This window comes from Culex quinquefasciatus, chromosome 3 (genome assembly GCF_015732765.1).
Source record: "Culex quinquefasciatus strain JHB chromosome 3, VPISU_Cqui_1.0_pri_paternal, whole genome shotgun sequence".
NCBI lineage: Eukaryota > Metazoa > Arthropoda > Insecta > Diptera > Culicidae > Culex > Culex quinquefasciatus.
Window position 1 is genome coordinate 35,952,163 of NC_051863.1, and position 16,758 is coordinate 35,968,920.

Sequence of the window (16,758 nt, forward strand, 5' to 3'; positions counted from 1 at the left end):
ATTTAAGTGACTTTTTGAAAATAGTCGCAGTTTTTCATTTTTTTAAATTAGTGCACATGTTTGCCCAGTTTTGAAAAAAATATTTTTGAAAAGCTGAGAAAATTCTCTATATTTTGCTTATTTGGACTTTGTTGATACGACCTTTAGTTGCTGAGATATTGCAATGCAAAGGTTTAAAAACAGGAAAATTGATGTTTTCTAAGTTTCACCCAAACAACCCACCATTTTCTATCGTCAATATCTCAGCAACTAATGGTCCGATTTTCAATGTTAATATATGAAACATTTGTGAAATTTTCCGATCTCTTCGAAAAAAATATTTTTGGAATTTTCAAATCAAGACTAACATTTCACAAAGGCCAAACATTCAATATTACGCCCTTTTAAAATGTTTGTCTTGATTTGAAAATTCCAAAAATATTTTTTTCGAAAAGATCGGAAAATTTCACAATTGTTTCATTTCATATATTAACATTGAAAATCGGACCATTAGTTGCTGAGATATTGACGATAGAAAATGGTGGGTTGTTTGGGTGAAACTTAGAAAACATCAATTTTCCTGTTTTTAAACCTTTGCATTGCAATATCTCAGCAACTAAAGGTCGTATCAACATAGTCCGAATAAGCAAAATATAGAGAATTTTCTCAGCTTTTCAAAATATTTTTTCAAAACTGGGCAAACATGTGCACTAATTTAAAAATGAAAAACTGCGACTATTTTCAAAAAGTCACTTAAATATGGCTATAACTTGAAAACGGTGCACTTTATCAAAATTTTAGTAAAGTACTTTTGATTGCAAATTTGATTTTACATCGAAAATGAAGTTGAAAAATTTTACGACCAAAATTTCGATTTTTGAAAAATCAGTATTGATTAAAAATTCATAACTCGGTCAGTGATTTTTGCACAACCTGGAAATTTCTGAAAAGTTGGCATTTTATGTCTTCTAAAACATATCAAAAATAAAAAAATTAAAAATAGTGTTTTTTGTAAATCAAGTTTTAGTGATAAAAGTTAAATAAAAAATCACCAAATTTTTTTACCGTGTATTATTTTTCCAGTGTAGTCCGTATCCATACCTACAACTTTGCCGAAGACACCAAATCGATCAAAAATTCCTTCAAAAGATACAGATTTTCATACATCATTTTTGTATGGACAGCTGCCGAATTTGTATGGAAAATTATATGGACAAACTAATGATGCAAAATGGCTTCTTTGGGCATACCGAAGGCACCAAAAAAGTTTCAGCCGGATTAAAAAATACAAAAATTAAAATTGAAGAAAAAAGACCGATTTCGTAGAGAATTGCTCAGGTTGGTTCGCACGCTGGACAAGAGAAAGAGAAGTTGGACTTCCACTCTCAGTATCGCCACGGCGGCTTGGGAATGTCGGGGAATGTGTGCTTCATCGCTGGCTGACCTCGGCAGAAGCGGCCTCTGAGCTGGCCCGGCTTGTTGTTTGCAGGTGACTAATACCGGATTGTTGAGTCGTTGCGTTTTTTGAATGATGCCGGTTTTCTATACGCGCTTGAATGGTGCACTTTGTGCATATGATTTGCGGTGCAACGCGCGATTGCATGGGCTTGTTAATTATGGCGAGAAATGAAGCTGTGAAAGGCACAAATCTTCGACTGTGTTCGATAGGTAATTTGTTATTTGTTAATAACTAATCTTCGTAAATTTTATTAACAAAGAAAACAAAACAAAACCGTACAGTCAATTGCCAATAGCTGTTTTACTCTTTGAAATCGATATGGTCTATATGAGTGTCTATAGTAAATCTATTAATTATGGAAAACACACCTTCAACCAGTTCCAAGAAACAATTTATTTGACACCACTTTCAGCTGGTCATATGTATTTGTCCGGACTGTAAACTACCAGGACCGATAGTAGTAGTGATAAAATTTGACGAACACGATCTTCAAAATATGGAGATTGAATCAAACTAAAAAAAACAAGCTTTGAAGTACTATTTGATGTTGGCACGAATTTACTGTATTTTTTCTAAATTAATTTAACCCAGCGCACAAACTTTCACCTTGAAAAAAGTACTTCGAAATAAACACCAATCACGATTTCAAGCAAGTGGGCAAGTGTTGTTTTCGATTGCAATTACGTTCATGATCAACCCCTTTACGACACTGATCATACCGCACAATAAGTGGAGCAAACGACTTTCAAATGTTGATTTATCGGTGTCGTGGACGCCACTTGAGCTACATTTGTCGAAATGATATTCCACTCGGTGACACTTTGACCCAGGCTCGTGCTTTATTAGGCATGACAGATTGCCCACGCGGCATCGGTTTACCGTTTGCACTTTACGATGTTGACCATATCATGAACACATTTGAGAACTGTTGAAAAACGGAATATTAAATAATAGGACACTCATTGCGATTTTTTTTTCAAAAACTCAATCCGAATATTAATTTTTTCTTTGCACTCTGCAGTGAGTATGCGTCAACTCCGCACATTTTTCAAATACAAAACATACATTAATTTTAAAAAATATGCCTGCAAATAGCTCGTCGCTGTCGTGCTAACTTGTCGCTCGTGCATTTTGGGCCACATTGAGTTAGAAACGCCATTTTGTGCAGCTCACAATGTGATGCCCTTTTGACTTTTACAGATCCCCAAAATTCGATTTCAATCCTGAGATATTCAATAAAAACCGAAAAAACTCCGTGCATTGTTGTCACTTTTCACTTTTGCTATCTTGACACAGCCTAAAAAGTTGGCCAGTTGGCCAAAGGGTTTTCAGATCAGAATGCGTTTGACACAGGTACGAGATCGACTACTGTAAATTTTTGATTTTTTTTTATTTAATAGGAAAAAGTTTAATGACAAAATGAGAATTTTTCCACGTACCCATTTTTTCAGAAAAGTCCTAATTATAACCTACAACTTTGCCGAAGACACCAAATCGATTAGAAAATCCCTTCTCAAGATAAAGAGTTTCACACACTTACATACCAATTTTTTATTACCAGCCCTCAACATTGTTTGGAGACTTGTATGATTTAAAGCAATGGTGCAAAATCAAGCAAAACAATATAAATCGGCCATTGTCAAAGTGTAAACAAACGGTCTGCCCTGCTTATGTCAGTGGATGTTTACATATGGTTCGAGCAGGACACTTCGGCATTGGTCCATTTACATTGTTTTGCTTGAAATGGCTTCTTTTGACAAAGGGAATGCATGGACAACATTATGTATGTATGCAGCAATTCCATTTGAAAAGAGCCTAAACCAAAAAAAAAGTTCTCCGATCGGGCTCAAAATTTTTCTGGGGGTTCCTTGGCCAAAATAATTAGACCCGTATTTTTTTGTTTGGCCATTAGGGTGGCCTACATCGTGCTAGGGTGGTTCAAAAATGGCAATTTTCGTCATTTTCGCAAAAACCACTTTTTCTAAAAATCATATCTCCGCGCCATTTCATCCGATTTTAGCTGTCTTAGACGCAAAGAAAGGTGATGAGTTTGGCTATTTGGGAAAAATAGTAAAGTTCCAAAATCTAGCTTAACTATTGAAAAGTCGTATGAAAACTTAAAATGGCGTTTTGACCGTGTCTGGACCAAAGAGCCTATGTCTGAAAATATTTTTATCGGATTCCTCGGAAAATTTCACATAACATATCAAAAAATTGGCGATGTCGAACCGTACGTTTCCGAGATATGATTTTTTGAAAAAAAAACTGCGTTTTTCGACGCGCCACGCGCAAAAACGGGAAAATGACGAAATCGGCAAAAAATCAACTTTTTCCACTAAAACTGCGATAACTTTAAAATTTCAGCGATGACCTATAGATGTTATGGTACCAAAAGTTGCGTCTCTCAATTACGAAAATTTTGGTACCCAGACATGTATAGGTCATCGCTGAAATTTTAAAGTTATCGCAGTTTTAGTGAAAAAGTTGATTTTTGCCGATTTCGTCATTTTCCGTTTTTGCGCGTGGCGCGTCGAAAACGCAGTTTTTTTTTCAAAAATCGTATCTCCAAAACGTACGGTTCGACATCGCCAATTTTGATATGTTATGTGAAATTTTCCGAGGAATCCGATAAAAATATTTTCAGACATAGGCTCTTTGGTCCAGACACGGTCAAAACGCCATTTTAAGTTTTCATACGACTTTTCAATAGTTAAGCTAGATTTTGGAACTTTACTATTTTTCCCAAATAGCCAAACTCATCACCTTTCTTTGCGTCTAAGACAGCTAAAATCGGATGAAATGGCGCGGAGATATGATTTTTAGAAAAAGTGGTTTTTGCGAAAATGACGAAAATTGCCATTTTTGAACCACCTAGCACGATGTAGGCCACCCTAATGGCCAAACAAAAAAATACGGGTCTAATTATTTTGGCCAAGGAACCCCCAGAAAAATTTTGAGCCCGATCGGAGAACTTTTTTTTTGGTTTAGGTTCTTTTCAAATGGAATTGCTGTATGTATGTATGATCTCCATACCCGCAGGCAACTTGGTCCCGAAATACACGTGAGCGCTAGGTGAACAATTCGATTTTTGTGCTACAAATACCGACGCATAGATAAAAATGGTTTCTCTCTTCCCTTTCCAAGCGCCGAAAATTTGTAGCGGGTGTAGTGACACCTTGCATAGACGCCCTTGCTCCCATCACGTCACTGAGGGTATGGAGCGATGAGAAATTAATTAGCATGCCCCCCTAGTCGAACCTTCATTAAAGAAGCAGGCAATCCACAACTGGGAATGCATGGAGAACATCCCAATTAAAAAAAAAACAACTCAACTGAGTCGAACGCGAATGCAACTTTTTGACAGATTTCATTAATTGTATGCATCTATGTGGGCCCGTTCTCCTTATATGATCCTAACTACAAAATAAAGATAATGCATTTCCCGCCCTGAGTGTCAAGTACCATGCCTGCTTCGGTGGACTCGCAATCCAAAGGTCGTCAATTCAAATCCCGAGTTTGAAGTTGTTTCGGATTTCCGTGACGGAATAGGAATCTTGCAAAAGCGACCGTCAAGCCATGGGAATGATTTCGTTTTCGCTAACCCATTTGGTATCTGTCTAGTTTGAATCTGTCAAGCTTCTAGATTTTCACTATAATGAAAGTAACAGTACGATAACGTATAAATTATTCAAGTCCATTTTCACTTTCTCTATCAAAAGTTCAGGTGACAAACATCAAATGTGCCGTGACTTCATCGGCAATTCCGTACATAACTTTCCACTGTGGGAATCTGACTGTCGTCTTTTCGTGGAATTTTTCATAGAACCAACCGACTCTTACATGCAAGCCATACGGAACTTTTGCCATATGACTGGATCGCACAGAATATCTTGTTTCGGTAAGGAAGAATAATAAACTGAAAGTACTACCTGTCACTATACAGACTAAGTAATAATAACGACGGCGAAAGCAGTCGGCTGAACGAAAAAAAAATCAATAATTCATTAATTATACATAGGAGAATCAGTGCCGTCATGCAGGGGGTATTGATTGAAATCTTGGCCCGATATTCCGACCGTGGCAGGACTGGACATACAAACACACGTAACATATGATGGAAGACCCTTTTGTTTACTTAGACAGCGTGGACAGCGGTGAACGAAAAGGTACGCGAGGTGTTGCGCGCCTTCGAGATAGGCAGCGTGCACCGCATGGAACCCGATAAATGTTTTCACGATCAAGCGAAGAAGTGGTGGTGGCGGCGGCGGCGTTAATAATCTAGCACCAATCAAACTGTCAGTAATGGAAGGTGAATAAGTGATGGACGGTCGGTCACCGGGCCACGAATTTGATTTATTAGAGCTTCTTCATAGTTTACAACGGTCCGGTGGTACCCATAACCTTCACCGCGAAATCCCCGCTTGCGTGATAGGCGTGGATTTGTACAGCATAACGAGCGTCACGGGATCGATGCTCTCACCGGCCACATATTTCTTTACCAGGGCCAGCGTCATCGTCTGGATGGCATTGGTGAACGTGTCCTGTCTGCTGGAATGTTTAAAAATAATTCAGTAATCGTGCTTAGAACGGTTCAAGGAAGGTGCTTACCTCCTGCTAGCTTCCAAGTTACGACTGGACTTCGTATCGTCTTCGCTGGAACTCTCCGGTTGTGTCGCATAAATCCGCAGGTAACGATTATCGCCCAGAAACCGCTCGATGTCGGTAAATTGCGTAGCGACGGTTACGATTGGAGCTTGTGAACCTTTTTGCAGCAAATGCTCTACACTGGAGATGAGCAGTGCCTTTCCCTCTGTATAGGTTGTGCCCTTGCCAAACTCGTCTATGAGTACAAGCGATTTCGAGGTGGTGTTCATCAGGATGTTCGACATCTGGTACAGCTCGCCCATGAAGGACGATTTCCCGCTAAAGATGGATTCCGGAAAGTCGAGCCGCGAATAAATCGAGTCCAGCAGCCCAATTGTTGCGGATTGTGCCGGTACAAACGACCCGATATGAGCTAGATAAGCAATTAGGGCGATCTCCTTCAAGTAGAGAGTTTTTCCCGTGGATTCTCTGCTTGTGAATACGTTCACGATGCGTTCGTTGGCAGCGCGAAAGTCCGTGTCGTTGGGATGATACGTTTTGAACTGTTCCACCAGTGGATGTCTACCTTGCTTGATCTGGAGGATCTTTTGGTCCGTCAATGTTGGGCGCGTAAATTCTTGACTCATGGCAACGGATGCAAACGCGAGCAGAACGTCAAGCTTGCCGACATGTTTGAAAACGGCTAAAACATGGGGAATGGCCTGATCGACGAAAGACACGAGTTTTATTAAAACGGTATTTTCACGATCGTTCATAGTTGCCAGCAGATTTCCAAACTCGTTATTCAGCTCCTTGCACATATCGTTCTGGAAGTACACACTGCCTTCGGATTGAAACACCAAGTTCATCGCCGACTGCTCGAAAACCGCCGGATCACGCAACTCTTCACATCTGCTGCTACTGAACACGTACCCGTAACTCGGCAGGAACGTCACGTACACATCGCTCATGTCCACCGGTAGATTCTCAAAATCAACACGGGACGTTTCCATCAGCAGCCCTCGTGTTTCGTCAAAGCTCGTCCGTATACGATCCAGTTCACGATCAATCCCACGCTTCACGGTGAATTTGTTGTTTTGATTTCCTCGGTCCAAGTCGACAACTTCATCCAAGGTAAACAGAAGCTGCTTCAGGGCGTTTTCCTCTTCCGAAACAAATTCAGCCAATATATTGATTACGGTTCCCTGTAGCTCCGGTTCCCCAACAGCCAGGCACAGTTTACAGAGCATATAAAGATAGTAGACGTTCTTCTTCAAGGACTTCCAGTCGCTATTCTTGGTTGACTGCTTCGCGATCTTTCGATACACCGGTTGCACCTTCGTCAAGTTCCCAATCACATTTCGCATCTCTTCGGCAGATCGGGAGTTCCGTCCAGCAACGGACCACTGTACGGTGTTCAACCGCAGTTCCAGCTCGGCTAGGTCGCGCACCGGCTGCTGCATTATCGTCCTCAGTTCAAGCTTGCCAATGTTCGATGAACACCGATTGAACAGCTTAATCAACGAGCACGAGCTGGATTCCACTTTCTGTTTGAACCCAGATGGATGCAGCCGTGAGTTGAAGATTTGCAAAGACTGATAGGTCAGTTCGTCGATTATCAGCTGAGTGTCTGGAGTTAGGACATTGATTCGTGTCACAAGCGGACCATCATCAGCCGGAATGATCTGCTCCAGAAGCTTCAACAAGCTACCAACGGCATGGATCAACAGTTCCTGCTCAACGGGGAGCACACTGGCCAAGAAGATGCGCCGTTCTGATTCGGATGCTTGAGTTGGCATGCCGGGAAGGTTCATGGAAAGAATTTTCGTCATACTGTTCTTGATTGCCCTTGAGCTAAACTCGCAGGTACGAGCATGCTCGTGGGTTTCGATCTTCCCCGTGCCAAGTCGCTGCAAAACCGTCCCTTCTGGAAGATCCAGCAGCTCTGTAATGTCATCGTGAAAGTGTTTGGACCCAGATAGCAGATAGAACAGAGGAGTGTATTGACGGATCAAATTTCTAGCCAGCGGATACTGCGGTCTCGGTTCCGTGGCCTGCAGGATTGCGTACAATTCCAACTGGTCAATGTCGTAATACGATGCGGCCAATGTTCCGGAACTCCAGCAAAGGGAAAGAATTTTGCTCGCGTGAGCTGCATCGTTCAGCTCTGAGTCGGTCATAGTGTTCTCTGAGGGGTAGTGAAGTTTACACAACAACCTACGGAAGCAGACAGAGAGACGCAACATTCGTGAGCACATGACTGAAAAATGGACTGAAAACTGGTTTCAAATGGTGGAGAACTAGGTATAACTAATACGCATCATTGAAAAGTCTACGCGTACCAGCTTGAATGACCCTGAACTTAATGGTCCCTCTGCGTTGTGGCGCGTATACTATTCACGACGGACGTGTCGTGCGCTGCCCTGGGAGATCTGGACGGCTGATCTATTTTGTGAAAACAAGGTAGCAGCTTATATCCCACCATGCAACAGTGCAAAAGATCTCATTAGAACGCTGCGCCGATCTTGTGTGTGTGTGTGTGGGGATAATGCGTTATGCAACTCGCTAGCAACTGATCAAGATCGTAAACAAGATTTTAACCGGTTGCCCCCTTCTACTCACCGGGAAGCAATACAAATTGAATTTATATGATCTGCGAGAATTGAAAGTCTATGGCAACGCTCGAGCGAAGCTGAGGAGATACACTTGCTGGAATGTGACCAATACACGTCAAAACTTGCAAATATTTCAATTATCGTGACCTCATGTTAGTTTTGCTCGTAGTGGTGACCTTTAGGCTAGAAATCGAAGGTCTCACAAGGTGTAGAGGACCTATTTGGAACTAACCGATCAATGAATCAATAAAAAAAGAATGACCAACCTATATTTTTAATTTGTTACAGACTTCGTCTTGTCACACACGCATAAATTCCCAGCGTTTTTAAATTTCAAAAGCATTATGTGATTTTAATCGATTTTTTTTTGTATCTCAATGAGGAGTTTAAACACACCGTTGGAAGAGCCACATAAATAATTTTCTTGTAAATATGTTTTCCCCGACTTTTTTGATGTCGTTTGTTTGGTTCTTGCATCATTCTCGAGTTATGTTATAGCATGAGATGCATTCAATTTCCGGAAATCACTTCAGTTTGGATTATCATTAAAAAAATCCTTGTCTTAACGTGAAGACTTCCATCATTGTCATGATTTTTCGTTCAAAGATATAAATTTTGCGTCGCTTTCAATATTTTGACAAAATTTCTTCAACAAGTTGTTTAGAATAGTGCCCTACACATGCTGATTCCTTTTGGTAACGGTTATCCCGTTCCTTGTAAAGTTATGGAAATCGTCATTAAGCAATGATTGCTAACTAGGACGTCAATGACTGTGCCACAAAATGATATAAATTTTGAAGCACATTTGATTTAGATCAAAAATTCTTTCAGTGGCTTCAAGAAGGCAACAACCGGCACGTGCTGATTCATTTTGGTGGCGAAATTCGTTAAATTGAATTTAATACAGAATATTTTATAGTGATGATCAATTTTCTTCGAAAATGAACAACGGCTTCACCTAAAGTGTAATTGTCGAACTCACATAGAATAAAAATTTTTTAATCAAAGATGGCGTCGAAAATGGTGGTCAAAATAGCGGTCAAAATGGCGGTGATAAAATATTTGTTAGAAAATGGATCATTCAAAATATACTAAAATTGGGTCACAGAACTGAAGTTTTATCCGAAATCTTTATAATATACACAAGGCAGTTAATTTTGTAGTAAAGCCCTGATATTCAATATGTTTTAATTAAGTATTTGTTCATTGCTGTATAATAAAAAAAAAAGAATTTCTTCAAACTAGAAACGACTTATATTTATTATAAATTATGATACATTTGGGTCGATCTCTACCAACTCACACGAAATCTGGAAAGGTTGCCTCGACCCCTCTTCGATTTGCGTGAAACTTCAACTTAAGGGGTAACTTTTGTCCCTGATCACGAATCCGAGGTCCGTTTGTTGATATCTCGTGATGGAGGGGTGGTACGACCCCTTCCATTTTGGAACATGCGGAAAAAGAGGTGTTTTTCAATAATTTGCAGTCTGAAACGGTGATGAGATAGAAATTTGATTTCAAAGAGTCTTTTATGAAAAATTGCACGCCCGATTTGATGGCGTACTCAGATTTCAGAAAAAACGTATTTTTCATCGAAAAAAAAAACAATAAAAAAGGTTTTAAAAACTCTGCCATTTTCTGTTACTCAACTGTAAATATTTTTGAAACATGTCATTTTAAGGGAAATTTAATGTACTTCTCATGTTTTCATTTAGAAAATAATTTTTATGTTAAATTTCGTGTTTTTTCTAACATTGCAGAGTTATTTTTTAGAGTGTAACAATGTTCAACAAAGTTGCAGAGCAGACAATTACAAAAATGTTGATATACAGTATGTAAAAAAAGTATTTACACCCCTTGGGCACTATGCACATATTGTGATGAAACATCTAAACAATTTAATGTTGACAGAAACCTAGTACTACGTTTTGTTCAGAAACTCATGCCAGACATTTTGCTACAAAAAGTTCATGAAAAGATGATTTCTATAAAAAGTTATATAACAAATACTATTACGAAACCAAAGGTGCAAAAAAGTTTGTACACCTTTCGAAAAATTAACATAAATAATGTTATTTGTTGACAAATCACCATAAATCCAGTCTCCCAACTTCAAATAGGCATCCTTGACTGATTAAAAATAATTTGGATTGAATATAAAGTTTACTAACTACTTAGTATAAAAGTTTATATAACTCTGAAATTCTATATAAAACTTATCTAAACTTAATTTTGCAAACTTTTAATTCAACTAAATGTCAATATATTACCATAGAATTGCTAAATAAACATTTTGGAGTGGGTATAACACCGTTTTGGGGTATTTGTATCGATAGAATAGATTTTCGTTGGAATTTCGTACCAACCCGGAATTACGTCGTCGGAAAATTCGCCGGCATCGAACCGGTCCACAATTCTTAAGTCAACCTATGTGGCATCGGAAAGGGCATAAAATTTCCGATCTTTTGATACCCATACATCTAGGTTTTCTATAAAACCCACGATTTTAAATACCTAGGTAAAAACGTTGTTATGGTTTTGTTTGAGCAATCTGCCAAAAATGTATGGAATTTCGTAATTTTTGTTCTCGTGGATCAAACTTACTTTTTGCCCAGGTATTTAAAAACGTGGGTTTTATAGAATACCTAGATGTATGGGTATCAAAAGATCGGAAATTTTATGCCCTTTCCGATGCCACATAGGTTGACTTAAGAATTGTGGACCGGTTCGGATGCCGGCGGATTTTCCGACGACGTAATTCCGGGTTGGTACGAAATTCCAACGAAAAATCTATTCTATCGATACAAATACCCCCAAAACGGTGTTATACCCACTCCAAAATGTTTATTTAGCAATTCTATGGTAATATATTGACATTTAGTTGAATTAAAAGTTTGCAAAATTAAGTTTAGATAAGTTTTATATAGAATTTCCAGAGTTATATAAACTTTTATACTAAGTAGTTAGTAAACTTTATATTCAATCCAAATTATTTTTTTAATCAGTCAGAGATGCCTATTTGGAGTTGGGAGACTGGTTTTATGGTGATTTGTTAACAAATAACATTATTTATGTTAATTTTTCGAAAGGTGTACAAACTTTTTTTGCACCTTTTTTAGTTTCGTAATAGTATTTGTTATATAACTTTTTATAGAAATCATCTTTTCATGAGCTTTTTGTAGCAAAATGTCTGGCATGAGTTTCTGAACAAAACGTAGTACTAGGTTTCTGTCAACATTAAATTGTTTAGATGTTTCATCACAATATGTGCATAGTGCCCAAGGGGTGTAAATACTTTTTTTACATACTGTATAAACATAAGCGGGTTTACTTATAAACATCACGAGTTATCGCGATTTTACGAAAAAATGTTTTGAAAAAATACGTTTTTTCGGGATTCGTACGCCATTAAATCGGGCGTACAATTTTACATAAAAGTCTCTTTGATATCAACTTTCTATCTCAACGGACCTCGGAAACGGACCTCGGATTCATGATCAGGGACAAAAGTTATCCCTTAGGCCAAAGTTTCACCCAAATCGAAGAGGGATCGGGGCAACTGCTGTGTGAGTTGGCGGAGAATTAACCATTTAGCTGGATTGATAACTTGAATGAATGTTCAATAGTTGAAACAAATTTAAACATTTAATAAAACCAATCCACAGCTGCAATGGATTGCAACTTTTTCGAAAAAAACGCATTCGATTCAGAATGAATCGCTGAAATTGTGAAAGCGATCGATAAACAGAATGTGTCCACACTGGTTAGATCGTGGCTGTTTATTTTCGATATCGACCATTCGCAGAGTTCACAGCTAGCGGCAAAATGTAAACAATCTCACACTACCCCAAGGGGCCGCGTTCCAACATCTGGGATGATTTTACGAGTTTTGACTTAGCACCGCTCAAAGTGCGATGCGCTCATAGTACCTTTGCCTAGTCGATTTTCCGCTCTGACCAAGTCAGTTGCAATTTATTTTTACTTGGAGCCGATTTGACATTTAACGCGGCCGCTAAAAATATTTATCAATAATTTGAAAGTGAGACCGGTGAAATTAGCTGGGAGATGATCTGAGTCAAAATTTTAAGCAACGCATCAGCTATTTTGTTGTGAGGAATTTTATTTTTCCAATTAAGTTTGACTTGATTAAAACATAATCAAATAAATAAATAACGTATAATTGATCAACTTACCAGGAATAACAATCTTAAGCCGTCGGTTACGTCATACACTACATTACAAACGAGGACATTTATCGCGAACCACTTTACTAGCACGTGTTTTTTGCCGTGACACTAAATCGCACTAAAATATTAAATCGTTAAACACCTCTTCCCAGAACACAACGCGTCATGCATGGAATGTAAACAATCTCTACGACCAGCCTGCACACACCGCCAGCTAAGATTTCATAAAATTCCTCGGGAAAAAAATGCAAAATGTGCAACTAGTAACTTTAAAATGTCACGCGACACAAATCGGTGTTCCCTTTCTCACCGCTATAACTAATTTTGCTGAGTTTACAGAGTAATACACCGACTATCCACTAACCGTTACTAGCAAGGGCTACCCTTTTTTTGTTTTGTTTTGTTTACATCACGTCACACTATCATGTACTCGGCGAGAATAATATGACGATAGCGTTAAAAAACCGGAATCCCACTGAGATGAGTGGTCGGCATTTGAATCAGTTGGTATTGGTGATACACTAGGCCTACTACATGGTCAGATGCTCATTATAGGGACAGGAGCTTATTTTAGTAATAATCAATAATAATTTTAATAATTCATGGATACATGCTCGTTGAAAATTTAAAAAGGCTTCAGCACTATCCAGTCATTATGTTTTAAATTTATTACAATAATTCGCTATGCTGCACAATGCCAATCGGATACCAATTTTGATTTATATCGTTTTTATATGTATGTAATCAAATTTACTATCCTGGTTATTACCACACTGAAATAAATTTTCTATTTTCAGTTATAAGCAATTTAATTAAGTTTATATCTGTAAGCCCTTACATCCAATTGAAATGCTGTCAAAGGCAAACTTATGGGAAACTTGACGAGCTTTCCGGTAAAAATATTTACGAGACTGAAAAACCAAGTCTGTCATATATAAATTGCCAAAAACCACCAAAAATTCCGTTTTTTAATATTTTTATTTTTAAAACCGCTGTACCTTCCCAAGGATTGGGCATAGGACAATGGTCAATATGGAGACTTTTATGTAAAATTGTCTAGAGAATCGATTCCTACTACCGGTTTTCAAAAGTTTTGACGTTTAGACCACTTTTCAAAAAAACAGTTTTGTTAAATGATTTTTGTATTTTTTTAGGAGAGACATACCATCCTGCATTTTTCGTCAGTCTTTTGATAACATTTTAGGCTATTTCCTCAAAAATTTTGAACGAAAAAAAATCGTGACATCACCTTTAAATTTATGTTTTAGACTTAAAAATCAAAATATCTCATAGATGTGGCGTGTATTTTTGTTTCAGTGTATTTTTTTTTCAGAAAGTCCGTCAAAATTTTGAGTATTATGATGTATATTTAGTTCTAGTGATATGAGTTGATTACTAATTTGATTTAAATTGACTGAATCACACGTTTTCTATCAGACCTAGCAACATTACAGTCCAGACTTGATTATCCGATTATCTGTTCATCACAAAATAAATGTACAGAGATACCTAGAGAGATACCTATTTTTACGTGATGCGCGAATCGACGAAATAAAAAGCGTAACACCACCGTGTTTTAACCTTTTACTGCCATTTTTTTTCGTTTTTTTATTTTTCCCGTGTTCATGAGGTCATTTTGTTCTACGAAAAACTTTACTTTTCTTGATTTATGTTTTTCTTATTTTTGGTGAAATTTGGCCTATTCTACCACCTTATATCATTACATTTTGCCTATCTAATTTTTTCATGTTTCTACAGTCACTTTTTTTCGTTTCGCTTGTTTTTCACATTTTCTGTTAGAAAATCGCACCATTATCAATAAAATTGTAGAGGCATAGTCTAGGACTATGCTATATTGCATACTTCGAGCCTAACATTTCATTAGGGCTCAAAACCAAAAACCGCGATTCGAGAAAATCGCTGGCAAAAAGTGGACAACTTGTTTCAATTCCTATTTAAAAAAGAAGCTTGACTTATGGTATTTTTACAAATGATACGATAAAACACATCATTATCCTCAACTCTGCTTGAATGCTTCCTAATTAATGTTGATTTTCGCAATAAAACTCATAATTAAAAAAAATCTCGTTTTTGGCCCCTTTTAACTTTCCAACTGTTGTTCATAATGGGCCCTTTCTGAATGCAATTTCGAAGAGAACTAAAAGGGCACTAAAGCGCTGTCACCCGATTGTTGTTTTGGATGATGTTTATGGGCACTTTTGTTTAGTTAGAAATCCTGAGTAATTCAGTAGAAGAAATTTTGATTATTGGTGAAGTTTTGTGATCTAATGGTGTAGATAAGGTATGTGAAACATAAAAATTCTTCAAAAGTGTACTGAACAGCAGCCACGAGACTGTAACAAATATTGTATTTCGACGAAGTTTTTTTCTGCAGAAATCCTTGGTGAAACGTAAATCAAACTTTGTTTTGAAGTGAATTAGTGTTAAGAATGTATGAAAAGTTCAATTTATAACATAGAAAGTTCCTCAACTACGAATAACTAACGAAAAAGAAAAGGGCACAATTGAACTTTTTGTCTAGTTTGGAGTGAACATTGTTATTTGCCCTTTTGTGTTTGTGATTTTTTCAATAGCAAATTGTTTGCTATCAATCTGAATCTTGGGCATGTAGAGAGTGTACTAATGAATGAGAACCAATCCCAAATGTTTACGTTTTGGTTTTGTGCCCTAATGAAATGTTTGGCTCGACTTCTTTTAACTTAAAATATAGGAAATGTTAGTAAAAAACACAGCAAAAGTTGACATTAAAAAAAACATTGGCAAAGTCACATAAAAACAAGTAAAACTTCAAACTTAAAGCTTCTAAAATTTTGGTTGAATTGGTTTAAAAATTGATTCTACCTCATAAACTTTCTTTTACTTCAATAATATGTTATATTATGTTTCCGACAATTTTTTGACAGACTGATTGAACTGTGTACAAACAATGTTTTTAATTGCCGTAACGTCACCTTTAGGATTGCAGATCTATAAAATATAGTGATGGTTTAATGAATTTAACGAATTAACAAGAATGACATCAATGCTTCAAATATGAGGAAAAAATCCAGATAAAAGTATCGCGACTGTAGTTCACGCTTACACTTGCGCGAGTAAATTGCCCAAATCATCATCACATATTAAATTGATCAATTAGCACCAGCTGGGATTTTTTTTATTGTAATTGAGCTAGCGACTCGTCACCAGCTTCTAACTTCACTGTGCCAATCTGTTGCGCATGTTACACGTACTTCAACTTGATAAACGACCATTACCGTTGGTGTCTTCTGGAGCTGTAAGTTTGGAATTTATTTCTCGGGAATATTTCTGCCCTACATTCTTGCACGATCGGAACAGGGGTATAAATAAGGCAGCAGCTGATCTTCTGACGTCCATAACAAATTTGTGTTCTCAACAATGGCGAAGATTTTTATCCTAATTTGGGTGGCGATTGCCCTGATCGGAATAACTGGCGTACAGTCGTCGGATGCGGTTGGAGGAACTCCATGTGCTGCCAAGTGTCCTTCCGGAACAGAGATTCGTAAGTTTTATGTTAATAAAAGTGTTTAGTTTTTTGTTCAATAATTGTATTGGTTCACAGAATTTTGTCCCAAGAACGAAAAGTTCCAATGCTGTGCCAGCCCATGTGTTCAGCCCACGTGTGGACAGCGTGACACGTCGCACATCCGGTGCATCCGTTGTCCTGATGAGTGTATCTGCCGGAAGGGTTTTATCCGCCTGGAGTTCGGGGGGCCATGTGTACGGGAATCGGAGTGTCCGATTGCAACTGTTACCGTTGATGACACTTTAAATATAAACTCAACTAGTTAATAGGCTAAATTTGTGTTTAAAATGTGTTTTTTGGCAAATGTTATTGATTGTAAAAGGTTCACTGTTTGAATGTAATGTAATAAAAAATCACAAGAATTTTCAA

The 16,758-nt window shown here is 37.7% G+C and overlaps 2 protein-coding genes across 4 annotated transcripts; one reads left to right on the forward strand and one right to left on the reverse strand.

The window, feature by feature from the left end:
- Positions 1 to 1,395: 1,395 nt before the first annotated feature.
- Positions 1,396 to 16,683, forward strand: LOC119770385. 3 transcript variants are annotated; one of them, XM_038265143.1, is made up of 3 exons: positions 1,396 to 1,468; positions 16,014 to 16,365; positions 16,426 to 16,683. In XM_038265143.1, exons 2-3 carry the CDS (start codon positions 16,242 to 16,244, stop codon positions 16,653 to 16,655), a joined length of 354 nt encoding a protein of 117 aa, XP_038121071.1. In that variant the 5' UTR covers positions 1,396 to 1,468; positions 16,014 to 16,241; the 3' UTR covers positions 16,656 to 16,683. The 3 variants fall into 3 exon arrangements, with proteins under 3 accessions (XP_038121071.1, XP_038121072.1, XP_038121070.1); XM_038265144.1 differs by lacking the exon at positions 1,396 to 1,468 and having other exon boundaries at positions 15,856 to 16,119; positions 16,182 to 16,365; XM_038265142.1 differs by lacking the exon at positions 1,396 to 1,468 and having other exon boundaries at positions 15,856 to 16,365.
- Positions 5,771 to 8,241, reverse strand: LOC6041795 (mutS protein homolog 5). The gene is made up of 2 exons (XM_001850960.2): positions 6,047 to 8,241; positions 5,771 to 5,986 (listed from the first exon to the last, which is right to left on the reverse strand). Exons 1-2 carry the CDS (start codon positions 8,200 to 8,202, stop codon positions 5,842 to 5,844), a joined length of 2,301 nt encoding a protein of 766 aa, XP_001851012.2. The 5' UTR covers positions 8,203 to 8,241; the 3' UTR covers positions 5,771 to 5,841.
- Positions 16,684 to 16,758: the final 75 nt, after the last annotated feature.

Excerpts from the sequence above, each read along its gene's own strand:
- LOC6041795 (XM_001850960.2), bottom strand. The coding sequence starts at position 8,202 with ATGACCGACTCAGAGCTGAACGATGCAGCTCACGCGAGCAAAATTCTT. Across the intron at positions 5,987-6,046 it reads AACTTGGAAGCTAGCAGGAG|CAGACAGGACACGTTCACCA; the intron begins GTAAGCACCTTC and ends TAAACATTCCAG.
- LOC119770385 (XM_038265143.1), top strand. The coding sequence starts at position 16,242 with ATGGCGAAGATTTTTATCCTAATTTGGGTGGCGATTGCCCTGATCGGA. Across the intron at positions 16,366-16,425 it reads TCCTTCCGGAACAGAGATTC|AATTTTGTCCCAAGAACGAA; the intron begins GTAAGTTTTATG and ends ATTGGTTCACAG.